The 18459-nt window shown below is 36.5% G+C and overlaps 1 protein-coding gene across 3 annotated transcripts in view; it reads right to left on the reverse strand.

Moving 5' to 3' along the window:
- LOC131144080 (uncharacterized) overlaps nt 1-13938 on the reverse strand; it is a 50399-nt gene extending 36461 nt beyond the window's left edge. The window contains exon 1 of one of the 3 annotated variants that reach the window (XM_058092459.1): nt 13690-13938. In XM_058092459.1, coding sequence (XP_057948442.1) covers nt 13690-13714 — 25 coding nt within the window. In that variant the 5' untranslated portion in view covers nt 13715-13938. The remainder of the gene's footprint in view (nt 1-13689) is intronic. The other 2 variants (XM_058092457.1, XM_058092460.1) reach the window with 2 other exon arrangements.
- Between the last annotated feature and the right edge of the window lie 4521 nt (nt 13939-18459).

Consider the following 18459-nt stretch of genomic DNA (forward strand, 5'->3'; position numbering starts at 1 on the left):
GGGAGAGCTAAATACCAAAGTGGATGGCAAAAATAAGGGGTCTATTCTCGCCTATTTGTGTTGTTGCTGACTCAACTTAAGAGAATTTAGCTGAGCTTTAAGATGTTGCATTTTTGCTTCTTTCTTTTTGAACACAGGTGAGAATGCCGATATGTGTTGGATCATTGGCATCAATTCATCATGAATCCTCTGTATATTATTCTAGCATTTATCAATAAGAATGGTTGTAACATCAAATTTATTCGCAACTTTGTTGGCGAGCTCTCTTTGGTTGTCAATGATTTGTTGTAGCATCCTGTTCTATGCAAGGTCATTTTTTGATTGGCAGTTAAGAGTTGCTTCAATTGGAGAAACTTGTTTAGTAGATCCGTTTGGGTTGACGATAATTGGATCTCTGACCTTCCAGAAATGTTTTGTTCTCGACCTCGTATCTTCATATTCTAACAGTGGGAAATCACCATCATAGTTTGAAAGTCTTTACATGTTCACTTGGGGAAGATCATCATGTTCATCTTTCTCCCCATACTTGAATAATAGTCAAACTTGCCTGACGGTTCTCCTAGCAAGCCAACTATTGGGTCTCCATATTCGTACCTCTTTTTTAGATTTTTGGAACGTTTTTCTTTTTTTGCCTTCTTTTGTCATCGTCTTCAAAATCATAAATGGGGTCCTTCATGCATTCGTCACATTTGCAATCAACATTGAACCATTTATGGTCATTTCTAGTCATGGGTTTGTAGACCAAAAGGCCCTCTCCCTTGAAGTACGGAATTGGGACTTGAGACCACAGAGATGTTGGATCAACCAGATCTATGGTACTAGTGGAAGACCCTTTGTTCTCTTGGAGATGTTGGTAACTTTTGATGAGGTTGAATCATCATGGTAGGAAAGACATGCTAGGCATTTGAGTCTGTCGCAGATTCCTAGCTGTTTGGGAAGGAGAAGTGAACATCACCATTCTACATAGTTATATAGACAAGGTCATGAAGTATAATTGGTTCGGAAATGTGATGCAGCTGTTCATACTTGTAAACCAGTTGATACTCCTATGGATCCTAATATGGTGTTGGACCAAACTTTGAAGACAAACATTGATATAGGCAGTTGGTTGGCAAGTTGATTTACTTGAATGTCATTAGACCTAACATATTTTTTGCAGTGGGGGTGGTGAGTCAGTAAAATCCCAACCAATTAAATTGGGATACTATTTATTGAATTTTGCGGTATCTCAAAGGCTGACCCAACAAGGTTAAATACGTAAATGTGATAGAAATTGTGAGATTGTGGGATACTCTGATGCAGACTAGGCTGCACCTAATGACAATCAAAGGTCTACTACTAGAAATTGCACATTTGTGGGAGGTAATCTTGTTACTAGGTGTAGCAAGAAACAAACTACTGTAGCAAGATCTAATGTTGAAGTGGAATATCAAGCTATGGCTCATACTGTGAGTTGGCTTATGTGGCTTAAGTCTCTTATGTAGAGATAGGATTCTTGGTAATGAAGCCAATAGATGTGTTTTGTGATAATCAAACTGCCATTTATATTGCTAGCTATCTAGCATTTCATTAGAGTACAAAGCACATAAAAGTTAACTGTCATTTTGTGAAGGATGCTGTGTTGAAGAAGGTTATGAGAACTCCCGTTGTGAAATTTTTCAATCAGATAGGCAGTGTTTTTACGAAGCCTTTATTTAAGCCCACCTTGTCTAACATGTGTTATAAGCTAAGGTTAGATGATATTTATACACCTCCAGCTTGAGGGGTAGTGTTAGAGAGAATATGTTAATTTAATAACTAGATTGTGTTAACAGGGATATTTTGTTCTTAAGAATTTATTATTATTAGTAATATATAAGAGGGCAGGGGCAGACCTGGAGCTATACGTAGACTATAGGAAAATGCCACTCAGCCTTTTCCTTTCTTTTTCTCTTCTTCTCCTCTTCTCCTCTCCTTCTCTTGTTCTCTCCTCCATCTCTAACTTTACAACATAAGGCAAGTCCTTTTTTACTAGTTTGCTGATGCAAAAAATGAATTCATGAAAAGAGTAACATCAGCAATGGCCACAATAACCACACGCTGATCCTTAGTGTTATTTAAAACCATGGCTATCCTATTCCTTTTGTATATATTTTTACTTTTTCTTTCTTTTTGGTTTATTTCCTCAAGTTTTGTTTAGAAGTAATCCTTTTCCTCCTTGTACATTGTACTTCCTCTCAATTAAGTTACATTTTCTATATAAATATATATATTGCTAAAATTACATTCCTTATATTTATGAATCTTGCTTATCACAAAACCTTCTAAATTAAAAATATTTAGCATACTCTACTTTATAACCCGTCCCTCTATAGTCTTAACAACTCAAATTTCCAACAAACAACATAAAACAAAGGACTTTTTCCTGAATTAACCAATAAACTCACCCATGTTGTAGCAGCCCAAAGTCGGGCCACTACTTCAAAAAGCATGATCATTGACTCAAACCCCCTCGGCATTATGCAGTTCCTGATTCTTGTAAGGCGGACTAGAACCCGACATTTACCCATCCATTTATGATTCATCAATAACCAATGCAAAAGGATGGAAACTCAAAGCCAACCTTCTATGTTTAGAAATTGACATTCATGCAAACATCATGTGATGAGTAAATAACAAATCCAGCTAGTTTCTTGCAAGCACAAATTAAATTAAAATTGATAACCAGATTGTGGAATAATGTTCATCACATCATGCCCTCATGTCATAGGCCAAACATGTCTCATGGTGTAAAGGCCATGCAATACTAGTTGTAGGCTTGCAGCACACATACTTAATTCACCATACGAACAAGTTCACAAGCATCAAATAAAAAATGCATGGTAAGCAGTAAGCAAGCATAAAGCAAATACGAGTCAAGTGGGAAACCATTTAGCAATGCAATTCATCTCATTCACCACCATAGGTAACGTCTGTTTAGCGACAGAGGCAAGCAGACTAAGCATGTACTCAATATTTAGTGAGTTTAACAATAATTAATGAACAAACACCCTCCCTTAAAGAGCCTTCTATGCTAATTTCACTTTGGCACTAGAAAATATCACTTTGACTGAGGATCACATTCCCCTTTTTCTTTAAGGCATTACTCTACTTAAATAATATGTTGAAGTATTGGGTAAATTGGAAGACTTAATCACAGTGAGAGCTCTCTCTCTCTATTTATAACGTATGCCAAGTACAAATGACCATATTACCCTTACTAATTCTCGCACTAACTCATGCTTACTAACACAACAATAATACTAAATAACTGAACTAGTAGCACTCCCCCTCAAATAGGATCATAGATATCATATGCTCCTAGTTTGCTACAAATGCACCCCCAAGAGTAGTGAATAAATCAGCAAGTTGGAATTTGGACTTCACTAGTCACTATAATAAGTTTTTGCACAAGTTTTTCTCGAACAAAGTGGCAACTAATTTCAATGTGTTTTGTTTGCTCATGGAATACTGCATTGGAGGAAAAATGAATATCAACTTAGACTAGCACATGTCACCTCCATAGGCTGAGAATATGGAAAATCAAGTTCTTTTAATATGTTCTTTAGCCAAATAAGCTCACATAAGCTCAATGGGCTTGATTTTCACAGTGCCAGCTTCAAAATGCAGGTGTCCGATTGGGTTCTTCACAAAATGAACTTGCTTAGTAAGACTTGGGGTTACTTTAGAAGGCTTCAAGGACAGACCAACATGTTTATTTGAAGAAATCAAAAAGAAGAGAAAAGAGGAAGGAAGAATAATTGCCTCAATGTAGCAGTCAAAAGAAAGGTATGAATAGGAAATTGAAGAGATTGGAATGCTCGGTAACTTATGATAGGTTGAGAGGGATCTCAAACATGGCAGAGGCTGGAAGTAGTCAGATTAGTGTACTGAACCTATGTTGAGGAAATTGATTTTATAGAACGTACGGGGACTTAAATCACAAAACCAAAAGGTCGGTAAGGTTGTTTCTCAATGATTGGAAGGGAGATGTCATCTGTTTTTTAGGAAACCAAGGTAGATTCAAAAAAAAATTCTTATGATAGGTTGGGAGGGAGTTCGGACATGGCGGAGGCTGGAAGTAGTCGGATTAGTGTACTGAACCTATGTTGAGGAAATTGATTTTATAGAACATGAGGGGACTTAATGACAAAACCAAAAGGTCCATGAGGTTGTTTCTCAATGATTGTAAGGCAGATGTCATCTGTTTTTAGGAAACTAAGGTAGATTCAAAAAAAATTCTCAAGAGGGATTCAAAAGGTGGGTTAAGTGGAGCCATTGGTGAGAAAGATAGTATCTGCAAGGATAGTAAGAGATGGGGGGATGTTCTGGATGATGATAATGCTGACAGTAGTGATTTTGATTGTGATAGGAGCTTACTTTTGGATCGAATTCAGGATCAGCATGGTTAGTCTTCCAATTCTCCTGATCATCTCAGGGATTTAACTTATGTGCCTCCCATTAGTACTTTTGAGGATGATGTTTCAAATGAAGGGCAAAAGGAAAAAGATTGAATTCCGCCAACTCCGGCTCAAGTAATTTCTGGGAAGGACCTTCAAATTCAGAGTTTGTTGCATAACTTGGGCCTTAATTGTCTAATCATGAAGGAAATGAAGTTAAGCTTGTTGGTAAATCTAAGGTGAATATGGATCAGAGAGATTTAGCTAATTTGAAGTGTTCAGTGAACTATGATGGGAAGGGTTTGAAGAGGGGATTTCTTGGCTGATTTTAGTTTTTGCTTTTTAGTAGTTGGGTTTGTTATCTTTTTTTTCTTTTTGTTTCTTGATTTTTTTTTCTTTTTCTTTGAGGATTTAGTATCCTCATGCTGATTGTATATTCTCTGTCTTAATATATCATATTTTTTTATCAAAAAACAAATCTCTAAATAGCTAGTTGGTAATTAAGAGCTGCAAATGGATTGCTTTGGATTCAGCAGGCAATGCAAAGAGATTCTCATAATGTGGAATGATTTGGCAGTGGAAATGTTAGATCTTTCCTTCTCCTTCTTGGTTGTTCAAGAGTTTGAAAGACAAATTCCACTAGATTTTCACTGGGGTTTATGGTCCAGGCGAAGGCTCTTCCAGACATTTGTTGTGAAATGCGCTCATGAAAGTTAGAGGCAAACAGGATGCCCCTTGGGCCATCAAGGGGAGATTATTTTACACCCTCAAGAAAGGAGCAGGAGATCCTCAAAATCAACTAGCATGCAAGACTTTCACAACTTCGTGAATGGTAAAGCCCTCATTGACCTTCCCCTCATTGGCAGTTCTTTCACGAGGTCAAACTCTAGGGAGATTCCCTCACACAAGGATTGACAAATTCTATTTCCTCTAACTAAGAAGAAACACTTCCATAAAGTTACCCAATCTTTACTCCCTCGTCAAATCTCGGACCATTTTCCCATCCTTCTTGAAATGGGAGGAAACAAGTGGGGGACAACTCATTTCTGCTTCAAGAATATGAAGCTCAAGCACAAAGCGTTTGATGAACAGGTCAAGAATTGGTGGCTCGAGCTGCAGTTTGAAGGGAAGGCCAGCTTTGTGATTGCCTCAAAGCTGAAAGTGCTGAAAGAGAAACTGAAATGGTGGAGCAAAATTACTTTTGCCAACATCAATTTGAGGAGGAATGCAATTCTAAACAACATTAAGGAGAAGAAGGGGAGCTTTAAGAAGGCCTTAAATTTTGAGAGTAGGTTTAGAAGACTTGTTCTCAAAAATGATCTTGCCAAAGCCATCATTACAGAGGAAATTGCTTGGAGGCAAAAATCCAGGGCTCTTTGGCTGAAGGAGGGGGCAGGAGTACTAGTTTTTTCCACCGAACTACTAATGCACACTGTAGATTCAATATGTTAACAACTATTGAGTTCAGGGTAAAAATGAAGACCTAACAAAGATATGTCTCTTTCTCTATTTATAATACCTGTCTCTATTTATAATATATATCAAGTACATTCTAATGACCATAATACCGTTACTCTTATTAACATACATGGTCTTAAATTTCCAGGAAATTGTTGAAATTTCCAATTTCCATCACCCTCGAAATTGAAATGGCAGTCAATTTCCGTCTTATATAATTTTTCCGTCGAAGATCAAGGCTTTTACTTGGTTGGCCAATCTTAATAGAGTTAACACCAACAATTTGTTGTAAAGTAGGAGACATTTAAAGGCACTTTCTCCTAATAAATGTTTTCTTTGTCATGATAGTCCTAAAACAGCATTAAACAGCATCTCATTTGTTTTTGCACTGCACGTTTGCTTGGATATATGGAATAAACTTTTGGTCTTTTGGGAGAAAACTGGGTTAGTCCGGAGTTGGTGGAGGATTCATTGGCCACTTCTTTTTTTGGTTTTGGTAAAAGGAAGATGCTCATGTTTTGTATATGTGTGTGGTTTTCACATTTGGAGTTCATGGATTGAATCAAATACTCGTAAATTCATGGAATAAGAAAAAAAAAAAAATTAAACACATCTTTTTTATAGGAAAAAATTCATTCTTTGGCCTCACACAATTTGTGCTTTTTCAGGTTGTTTTAAAGGAGTGAGGTTTTCTGATATCCAATGGAACGCATTGTTAGTCTGATTATCTAAATTTTGTTTTATTGTTTTTGTTTTGTTTTTCTCTCTTTTTTCTTTATTCTATTGTGTAAGATTTCTTGTTCTCCTTCTTGTACATTCTTCTTTTTCTAATAAATTCATTTTATTTTGCTATAAAAAATAAATAATGTTCAAATCCTACTAAGATTAGTGGCAACAAAGGTAGTTGATCGATTTATTGTGTAGAATGAAATTTCCTTGTGACAAGCTTCTTAAATTAGAAGCTAAATTTGAAGAATTCCCTCTGCAGATAAGGGTCGAACAGTATGGACTAGAGTTTTTTTGTATGAATCCTTTTCTTCTGTATTTCCGATCACTGAAATTCCACCTTTGTCGATGACTAGGAAATTCCAATCTCAAGAAAACTGACTACTGAAAGGATGGATTGTTTATGCCCCATTGCAATACCCCTTGAATCATGTTCATTGAGCCACAAACCAAGCATCTTGGCACTTCTTTCTATTCATTAACACTACCCCTAGGCTTGAATTCAACAAAACTACAACCCAATAAGCACCCATTCACTAACCCGAGAAAACATTTCTTGCACATCATTTAGAATGCATAGCATTTGGATTACACATATACATATATGGATCCTTTCCAAAGTGCCCTCAACATTCTCACCCAAGGATTTCCTTTTTTTCTTAAAGGAAACAAGGCCCAACAGTATTGCCATAGACCAACTTCTGTCAATAGTTAAAATAAGATGATAGATGATAGATGATAGATGATAGATCTTATGATTATATCTTTCTTTGATGCTATAAGACCTATCATTTTCCAAAACCAAAATTTGTTTTCTGTTAATGACGATTGTGGCCTCTCGCAACATCCCGTTAAATGACATCATCACTTGAAGCCCTAAACAGTGTGAGGCTGAATCTGAATGCTGAGAACAAAAACTAGGCAGTTCAATTACCAATACCAAAATAACAACCCTTAAGCTCTTTGTTAGGGAGTGACAATGTAATGGGGAAAAGGGGGAGAGAGATACTGCTATAATTGTATTCTCCAGGGATTTAGAATGAATATATGAATATCTGTGTTATCGTTTGTATGGTGATTCTCTTGTAGTTGAATAATACAAGTAGTTCTTTTCATTGTGGTGTTTTGTTGCCTTTGATTATGATGTCTTTGATTGTTATAGTCTTATTCAGTGTATAAGAATATATTGCTCGTATGAAATCCTATTGTTCCTTGTTTTCCTTGAGTATTGAGACTCACTTGGTGCTCGTGCTTGCAGGCTTGAACGTGTGAGATTTGACTGACTTGTCGAGGGAGAGCTCTCAACGAGTGCCACACGGCCCTTAGTTGAGTCCCATTTTGGGGGTCCGTGACAGTTGGTATCAGAGCACAGTGTGTGCGAGCACCATAAGTGGTAATATGAGAAACAAGTCAGGAAAAGTGGAGCGCATTGAGGCGCTTGAGACAAAACTTGTAACCCTGGAGACAACGTGCGGTGAACTCCAAGGGTTGGTGGCAACATTGATAAAAGAGAAAGGCGTGCCAACAGAGCTTAAGGCCGCTAAAGAAAACCCTAGAGAAAATCTCTATGGGGTATCAAAAGTTGTAGAGAGACTTGAAGAACTTGAAAAATTCATTCCACGTGCGAAATCCCTGGAGAAACAGCCAAGAGAGCTTGAGGCCTTCCAGAAGAGTATCGAGCAGTTGGAAGCCTTTGAGAGCAGGCTGGAACATATTGAGGGCATATTGCCATCTCTTTCGTCCCAACAGGGAGAGCCAATAGAGCTTGAGGCCTCCTTACGAGAGCTAACGAATAATTTTGATTTCCTTGCAGAAGATGTTAAGGAGTCCATTACTGCTTTGAAGGAAGATTTGAAGGAGATGGGCAATGTCCAAAGTGCGGTGGTCCAGGTCCAGAGGGATCTACAAGAGATAACTGTGAAAGTGAATGCAGTGGCACAGATAGCCCGAAGGCCAGTTGCAGATCCAAGTGAGGGCTTTCGATTGAAGGTACCGGAACCTAAAAGTTTTAGGGGTACGCGAGATGTAAAGGAGCTGGACAATTTCTTCTTTGATATGGAGCACTACTTCACGTGCTCACGAGTGGATCTAGAAGTGGACCGGGTAAATATGGCAACGGTATACCTGGTTGGGGATGCAAAATTATGGTGGAGAATTAAATGGAATGATATTCAGCACAATAGATGTATCATTAACACGTGAGAGGGGTTGAAACAGGCATTGAAGACCCAATTCTATCCAAAAAATGTGGAGTACATAGCAAAGTGCAAAGTAATGGAATTGCAACAGACCGGCTCAATAAGGAGCTATGTACGGGAATACCAAGCCTTGATGTTGGACATTATAGATATGACCGAATCGGATAGACTATTTCATTTTCTTCGGGGTTCGAAGACATGACCAAGGAATGAACTACGTCAGCAAGGTGCTTGTGATCTCTCTTCTGCCCTCGCTGCTGCTGAACGGTTGGATGATTTTTCAGACAATTCTGGGAAGCGAAATTTGCCTATATCTGCCAGTAATGATTCCCTGTCCAGTAAAGCGTATAAGCCCACAAATGAGGGAAGGGATAGGGAGACAAATAGTTCTTGGAAAGATAAAAAAGCGCCCATGAATAAGGGAGTGGAGGGGCAGACGAACGGGGGGTGGAGAGTGTCGAGTGCCGATCTCATGTTTTCTTTGCATGGGTCTGCATCGAGTGGCGGAGTGCCTTGAACGTAAGGCTTTGAATGTTTTAAAGGCCCTTCGAGGGGAAACCGAAACCACGACAGCAACCCCAGAAGAACAATAGAATATGGTGGTAGCATTGAGATTTTTAGGGGCATTAAAGCGGCAAGTAGTTAACAACAAGTCTCAGGAGAAGGGATTAATGTATGTTGATCTACTTTTGAATGGAAAGAAAATCAAGGCCATGATTGATACAGGGGCCACCCATAATTTCATTACTGATTCTGAAGCCCAACGATTAGAATTGCAAGTAGATAAGGATGTGGGCAAGTTAAAAGCCGTGAATTCTCAAGCGTTAACCACGGTGGGGGTGGCACCTAAAGTGGCATGCCAAATGGGGTCATGGTCTGGAACAGTTGATTTCACCGTGACACCCCTTGACGACTTTGATGTGGTATTGGGGATGGATTTTCTTAAAGTGACACGCTCAATGCCGATACCAACTGCAGATTGTCTTGTGATAATGGGAAATACACCTTGTACGGTCCCCACAACCTACAACAATTTCGATGAGAGGAAGTTGCTTTCAGCCCTCCAATTCAAAAATTGTGTAAAAAGGGGAGAATCTTCTTTCGTGGGTCAACCGATAGTCTCAGAAGATGCAGATCTAGAGAAATATCCAGTTGAGATTAAGGAAGTTTTAGAAGAGTTCAAGGAGGTGATTCCGGAACAGCTACCTAGGGTTTTACCACCTCGATGACAAATTGACCACGAAATTGAGCTTTTGCCAGGAGTAAAGCCACCAGCACGTGCCCCTTATCGAATGGCGCCGTTGGAGTTAGCTGAACTTAGAAGGCAATTAAATGATCTAATTGCAGCAGGGTTCATCCGTCCTTCAAAAGCACCTTTTGGGGCCCCAGTGTTATTCCAGAAGAAACAAGATGGTAATTTGCACTTGTGTGTAGATTATCGTGCTCTTAATAAGGTGACGGTTCGCAACAAGTATCCCATTCCACTGATTGCTGATATTTTTTACCAGTTAAGTACAGCTAGATATTTCACTAAACTGGACTTGAGATCGGGATATCATCAAGTGCGCATTGTAGTGCGCATTTGAATTCCTTGTCATGCCTTTTGGGCTAACAAATGCACCCGCTACCTTTTGTTCTCTAATGAATCAGGTTTTTCGGGACTACCTTGATCAGTTTGTGGTTGTTTACCTTGATGACATATTGGTTTTCAGCGCATCCTTAGAAGAACATAAAGATCATCTTCGAAAGGTTTTTCAAAAGCTAAAAGAAAATCAATTATATGTAAAAGAGGAGAAGTGTGCTTTCGCTCAAAAGCGTATTAAATTCTTGGGGCATATCATTGAGGAGGGCCAGATACGGATGGATTCAGCTAAAGTAGAAACCATCAAGGAGTGGCGAGCACTTACATCCGTTAGAGAACTGCGATCTTTCTTGGGCCTAGCTAACTACTATCGAAAGTTTATAGAGGAGTACTCCAGAAGAGTTGTATTGTTAACAAATTTACTGAGGAAGGGGGTACCATGGGGGTGGTCAGAAGAGTGTCAATCAGCATTCGTTGAATTAAAGGAAAAGATTGTAGGAGATCCTGTGCTAATCCTTCCTGATGTGACAAAGCCGTTTGAAGTGCAAGTAGATGCCTCAGACTTTGCATTAGGGGGAGTTCTCTTGCAGGAAGGGCATCCAGTTGCTTTTGAAAGTAGAAAATTATCGGGTGCCGAACGGGACTATACAGCACAGGAAAATGAGCTTCTCGCAGTGGTACACTGTCTTTGGGTGTGGAGGCACTATCTCTTGGGGTCCAAATTTGTTATAAAAACCAATAATGTGGCAATTACTCACTTTTTGTCACAACCTGGACTAACGTCAAAACAAGCCTGTTGGCAGGAGAAGCTAGCTGAATTTAATTTTGATTTTGAATATAAAGTAGGGAAGACGAATGAAGTGGCTGATGCTTTAAGTAGAAAAACCAAATTGGCAGCATTGAAACTCATCAGTCATCTATCAACTAGTAGGGTGGCGTTACCTTTGAAGAATCTTATCAGGGAACATTTAAGTACAGACTAGCAGGCACAGTAACTGAGCAAACTAATAGAAGAAGGGAAGACACGACAATTTGGGGTAGAAGATGGACTGATAATGACTAAAGGCAGGAGTGTCTATGTGCCCAAAGCTGGAAACTTGAGGAAAACCTTACTAAAAGAGTGCCATGACACGTTGTAGGCTGGTCATCCGGGATGGCGAAGAACTCAGGCATTGATTACACAGGGGTACTAATGGCCGAATATGCAAGATGATGTGATGAGTTATACCAAAACTTGCTTGATCTGTCAACAAGACAAGGTAGAAAGAAAGAAGACCTCGGGTTTATTGGAGCCATTGCTAGTTCCTGCTAGGCCATGGGAGAGTGTCTCTTTGGACTTCATTTCCTCGTTGCCAAAAGTAGAGGAGTATGACACAATTTTGGTGGTGATTGACCGGTTCTCAAAGAATGCAACTTTCGTACCAGTCTCGAAGTCATGTTCAGCAGAGAAGACAACTCAGCTATTCTTCAAGCATGTGGTGAAATATTGGGGTGTTCCAGAAAGCCTAATCAGTGATAGGGATGTTAGATTTACGGGGGGATTTTGGGGTGAACTCTTTCGCTTGATGGGTTCAAACCTTAATCTGTCCACCAGCTATCACTCACAAACAGATGATCAAACCGAACGTTTTAATGGGATGCTGGAAGAATACTTGCGACATTTCGTTAACTCCAATCAGAAGAATTGGGTTACTTTACTGGACACGGCACAATTCTGTTTTAACTCTATGAAATCTTCTGCGACTAATAAAAGCTCTTTTGAGATTGTGACAGGTCAACAACCAACTCTCCCGCACTCTCTAGATGGTCCATACAAAGGAAATTGCCCGAAAGCATACCAATTCACGAAAAATTGGTTGCAAAACATCGAAGTCACTCGAGTTCAGTTAGAAAAAGCATCGAAGCGCACGAAGAAATGGGCTGACAAAGGGAGACGACCACAACAATTTGAAGCTGGAGATCTGGTTCTTGTAAAAGTGCCGCCGGAGACATTTCGTTTTCTTCGCAGCAAGGATAAAAGGCTGTTACGCCGTTACGAAGGTCTAATCAGAGTGATCGAGAAGGTGGGACATGCATCTTATCGGCTTGAGCAACCCGAGTGGATGAAAAGCCATAGATGTCCAATCCACCCCGTGTTTCATGTAAGCAATTTAAAGTCATTCCACACAGATGAAGCAGATCCACACCGACAAAAGTTAAGGAGATCAACAATTTCCAGAAGGTAGCCTGTCAACAATGAAGTCCAGGAGATCATTGCAGATAGAGTTGTCAATGCAGAAGGTCGTCAACAACAACAATTTCTGATTCAATGGTTGGGGCTGGGGGAAGAAGAGAATAGTTGGGAAAAGGCAGAAAACCTTCATCATGCCATACAGAAGATTGAAGATTTCAAAAATTCGAAGACTATAACATCAACTTCGACATCAGAAGAGTGACAAGGCCTTCTACAACACATCGACGAGGACGTCGATAAAATGAGTGAGGGAGGATGTTAGGGAGTGACAATGTAATGGGGAAAAGGGGAAGAAAGATACTGCTATAATTGTATTCTCCAGGGATTTAGAATGAATATATGAATATCTGTGTTATCGTTTGTATGGTGATTCTCTTGTAGTTGAATAATACAGGTAGTTCTTTTCATTGTGGTGTTTTGTTGCCCTGGATTATGATGTCTCTGATTGTTGTAGTCTTATTCGGTGTATAAGAATATATTGCTCGTATGAAATCCTATTGTTCCTTGTTTTCCTTGAGTATTGAGACTCACCTGGTGCTTGTGCTTGCAAGCTTGAATGTGTGAGATTTGACTAACTTGTCGAGGGAGAGCTCTCAATGAGTGCCATAGGGCCCTTACTTGAGTCCCATTTTGGGGGTCCGTGACACTCTTCGTTAAAATAGATGGTGCCTAATTTGCACAGTTGGGTTCCCAATACCCAATACATAAATCAATTAATTTCTCATCCATTGCCAGACAAAGCACAATTTGCAATGGACGCAGTCATTGATATATAGTGGACACACAGAAAGTCATATATGAGAAAGGGTCAGAATCTGAAACCAAATCAACCTTGAAATATCTTTTGTCAGATTAACCAATCCTTAATGCTACAGCTATAGAACATCCAGAAAAATGGAAATTAAGCAAAGAAATCGAACCAAACCAAAGAATGAATCAGAGAAAAGCGAACAAAAGTGAGAAATTAAAGGGCAGGAAGCGAATTGCCAGCAAGACTAAAAACATAAAAAATAAATAATAAATAATAAAAAATGAAAAGCTTAACAAGGAAGGAAAAGAAGAAGAGAAGTATACCTTGAGCAGAGAAGTCGGGAACCATGTGAAATAGGATTACGGGCAAGAATGCTATAATTGGATATGAAAAGCTGATTCAGATAATCCAAGCTGGGGCATGGCAGAGATTTTCGCGAACAAATCATGGGGTCGTCGCGTATTGTTGAATAGCAAACGCAGTCAGGTTTTGACCAGTTGGTGGAGGAGAGGTCGTGTTTTTTCCGCTGCTCACGCATGGAGGTTTGCCACTCGGTACTGTGATACATTGTTAAGTGGATCAGGATTTGATAGGATACTTAATATTTTTGTATTATTTTTATTTTTATTTAAAATTAATTTTTCTAAATACATCAAATGAACTTCACCCACCAAATAAGTGAATTCCATAAATAATGTTTATATTATTATATTAAAATAAAAAATTGGGGCCCCAAAATTTTTGAGTCCTTAGGCAAGCACCTAAGTGGCCTCGATGAAGAGTCATTCGTGTTTATATCTTAAACTTTTAATAAGAACTTCTTCCATCTTTGAGAAAAAGATAGTGTTTTTTTTTTTTTTTTTTAGATATAAAAATTTTCTAAATTTTTATTGTCTTTTACTAAATTTACTGAAAATTTTGTGTTTTTCTAACCAAGTCAAATGGTAGTACATTTTTCAAAATTTGAAGAGGCATCTTTTTTTTTTCTTTAATTTATAAGTAGTCAAAAAAATTTTCACATTTTTCGCCAGACTTGATGATTTACCTAAATTTTCATGAATTTATGACATTATAAATAAAATTAAATATTTTCAAGCTTTAATGCGAAGAATTTTTAATTTTGCTTTATTTTATATTTAATAGAATCACATGAATTTTTACTTGAGTAGATTTTTTTATTTTTTAAAAACTTGATTAAACAAATGCTCATTCTGGTCCTTAAATCAAATAATAATTACAATATCTGATTAAAACAATAAAATAAATATAATTGGAAACACTTTACAAAAATAATCTTATTATATATCACAATTGAAATATAGTAAAAATGTTTTGTACATGAATTTTATTATTTTTTTTAGTTTTTTAAAATTTTTATGTGAATTTTTATTCTAATTATATTTTAAATTCATGTGATCATTTTATTTTAATTTTAGTAAAAAAAAATAGGGATACAATGGATGATTTAATCCAAAAATTTTAATCCTAAATAGTAAAATATTTTGGCAATAAATTGTCAAAACAACTTAACACCGTAATATCTTATTTTCAATTTTTTTTTCACAAACAACTAAAAATTGTCAATAAAAATAGAAAATATACAACATAAGCAAATATGTTTTTATGATTTATTTATTTACTACAGAGAAACAAAAATTAAAAATTAAAAACAGAAACAATACCAAACAGACCCTAAGGTCATTGTAAAATACTCATATTCGATAAGTAAATTTTGAATGAACATAAATTAGTATAAAGTATACATTTTTATGATTAAGTTAAGAAATGGACATGCTAATGTGGTTCAGCTAGTTAAGAAAGGAGGGAAAAAAAGAATAGAGAAAATGCACTCATGTTAAATTATATAAATTTTCAAAATCGAAAACCTAGTACATTATTATAATTCATAACCAAAAGGAAATACAAAAAATATAACAAACTTTAACACTTAAATCCCTATGATTTTATAATTAAAAAATCTCAAAATATTAAATAATTAAAAATAAAGTAGTGTTTAGGAGCATGGATTTTGGTTCTTGGATTTGAATTTAAGTGTATTTGAACGAATGTCAACATAATATTATATTATATCTTATCCAAATTCAATACAAATCCATACCTAAGGGCTCCCCAAACATAGGGTAAATATATTTGAATACTTACTTTTTAATATAGGGATATGATTACTTTTAAATATATTTTAAATTAAAAAAATTAATATTTTCTAATTAATAATTTTACTATTAATTATTTTAACTAACATTTAAATATTTTATATTAAATAAAATAATATAAAATTGACATTTTTAAGGACCAATAATCATGTTCTAAATGTATATTTATAACATACAACTATTGTACTAACTTATGATAAAAAAAATATTCCCATTTAAATTAAAATTTTTAATTTACTTAATGTTAGTTTAAATTAATAGATTGTTCTTCTTCACTCCAAAACTAAATTATATTTCAATAATAACTAATATGTCATTATACATAGTAAAATAATATAGGATTATTTTTAATTTATTTTAAATAAAAATATTTATAATTAAAATTTTAATTGATAACTATATTATTTTTTATAATTAAAATTCAATATTTTACTAATTAAATAATATAATATTATTATTTTTAGTTAAAAATAATATTGTTATTAATGTACATTTATAACACATGATTATCACCTTATCTTATGCTAAAAATAGTATTAATAACTAAAATTTAAAAAATTTAATTTACTTAATGTTAGCTTAACCCCTTAACCCTTTGACAATTGAGCTACATAATAATGACTAGGCATCCATCCTTGCCACTCTAATCGAAGTGGAAGCTCTTACTGCCTGGAGGCTTTGTTCCTTCTTACTAAGTGGAGATCCTAGAAGTTTTAGATGTTATTCATGTTCGTCATTACTATAAATGCTTTTTAATTCCTTCGTCACATGGGTTTTGCAATTTTTATGCCTAACCCTTGACATAAATTTAACCCATAACTTGGGCTTGTGGTCTTCAAGAGGATTTAACATGAATCTAATTCCCGAATCCGAGCTACTAGCCTTAGGTAGAGTTAATTTGAATGTAATCATTAAATTATGACTCTTGTCTCTCGGTAGGTTTTAGCTCAAATCTAATCCCATAACTTCATATTCATGGCCTTTTATAGGATTTTACTCAAATTTGAACTTAAAATCCAAGTTTATAGCCTTGAGAGGATTCAATTTTCAAAATCCCCAACTCCAACTCCTAGCCTTGAGAGGATTCCATAAAAATTTAACCCCAAAATCTAGGATATGGACCTTATTAACTCAAATCTAATTGCTATGTTCGCACTCATAGACCCCTAACTTTGGTCCCATGCCCCATAAGAAGATTGAATTCAAATCTGCCCCCAACTTTGAGTTTTTGGCTCTTATAATGATCAAAAGAAAAAATTGATCCCCATCTCCAAGCTCATAGCCTTGCAAGGTCTTCACTCAAATCTAACTTTCCTGTTTAGGCTCATAACCCTTGGGAGAATTTGATTCAGATTTAACCTCTAATTCTAGGTCTATGCCCTATGAAAGTTGAGGTATTGTCCCAAGAGGGGGGGTGAATTGGGTTATTAAAAATTTCTTTTAATTATTTTCAAGAATTCTTAACCACTTCTTACTTTAACAAACACACAGCAAAACTTTTTAATCACTTAATTCAATCCACAAACCAATACTTAACACACCACAAGTAAAACACAACTTGAACAAACATCTAACCACAAAATACCAAATCAAGATATAATATGCAGCTTTTTGGCAATTCTCAGCTTTTGCAAGAACTAAAAATATTTGTTTGTTTGCAGCCCTGTAAATATATGTAAGCCCTGTATTGATTGATTTGATTTCTCAATATGAAATCCAACACTCCTTCCAAGAACTTGGACTTTAAATAAACTTTCAGTTAATGAATATTGGGTGTTAACCAATCAATGTACTCCCTTACAGTTTCCACAATTTGTATTGATCAACCAACGTACTTCCTTTCAGTTTCCGCAAATCCCAAAATTAAATTAATCTTTAGTTTATTTAATATTCAATCCACGCAGTGTATATGATAAAAAATTAAATTCAATCACACAGTTAATATATGCTGAAAAGTAAAGAGAGTAAGGAAGGAGAGTGGCACCACGTTTTTTATGAGGTTCGGCTTATCCCTAGCCTACGTCCTCGCCTTAGGCCAATACCACCTAAAGATTCTACTATACCGTTCCTTTACAAGCAGAACAAACCATTACAAGCGATACCCAACGCTCAGACACTCCTTCAATAGGCTAGAGCAACGCCTCTCCAAGCGATACCCCATGCTCAGTCACTCCTTCAATAGGTTAGAGCAATGTCTCTCCAAGCGATACCCCACGCTCAGTCACTCCTTCAATAGGCTAGAGCAATGCCTCTCCATGCGATACCCCAAGCTAGGTCCAATGATCCAACAACCTGGAATCGTCAATCACTACAATAAAACAAGAGACAATCTCTGCGTACAATAGCACTCTCACATGAAGCAAATTAGTACAATTTCAAACACTAGATACTTCAATAATTAAATATAAAACTGAAATAAGATTGAAGCTCTAGTAAGATTTCACCAATATCCTTCTCTAGATGATGATCAGCAATAGAAATCAAAGTAGGATGGATCAGCACTTCAGTATTCTCAGCAAATCAGATTTTGCAATGAATGAGCAACATAGAACTTTGAAAGAGTAAGTGTACTTTTAGCTTTGAAATAGAATTTTCAATTCTTGGTTGTAATTTTGATTTGCAAAACCATTTATTTATAGGCTTAGAAAAGTAATTTCGTATTGCCCAAGATTACTTGGAGTATCCGCCAAGTTTTCATAAATTTTGAGGCACAAGAAACCTTTATCTGAAATTTAAAACATTTAAAATTTCTAGCCATTAACAATGTACAAACAACTGAAGTACTGGGTTCAGTCTTCTAATGTTCCTTAACACAGTGAAAAATTTGAACTGGAGATAGGGTTAGATGACTGAACTGAGGGTTCAGCCTTCTGAAGTCTCAGATCAGACGATTGAACTGAGGGTTCAGTCTTTTGAGGG

Source organism: Malania oleifera, chromosome 12, assembly GCF_029873635.1.
Source record: "Malania oleifera isolate guangnan ecotype guangnan chromosome 12, ASM2987363v1, whole genome shotgun sequence".
Classification (NCBI taxonomy): domain Eukaryota; kingdom Viridiplantae; phylum Streptophyta; class Magnoliopsida; order Santalales; family Ximeniaceae; genus Malania; species Malania oleifera.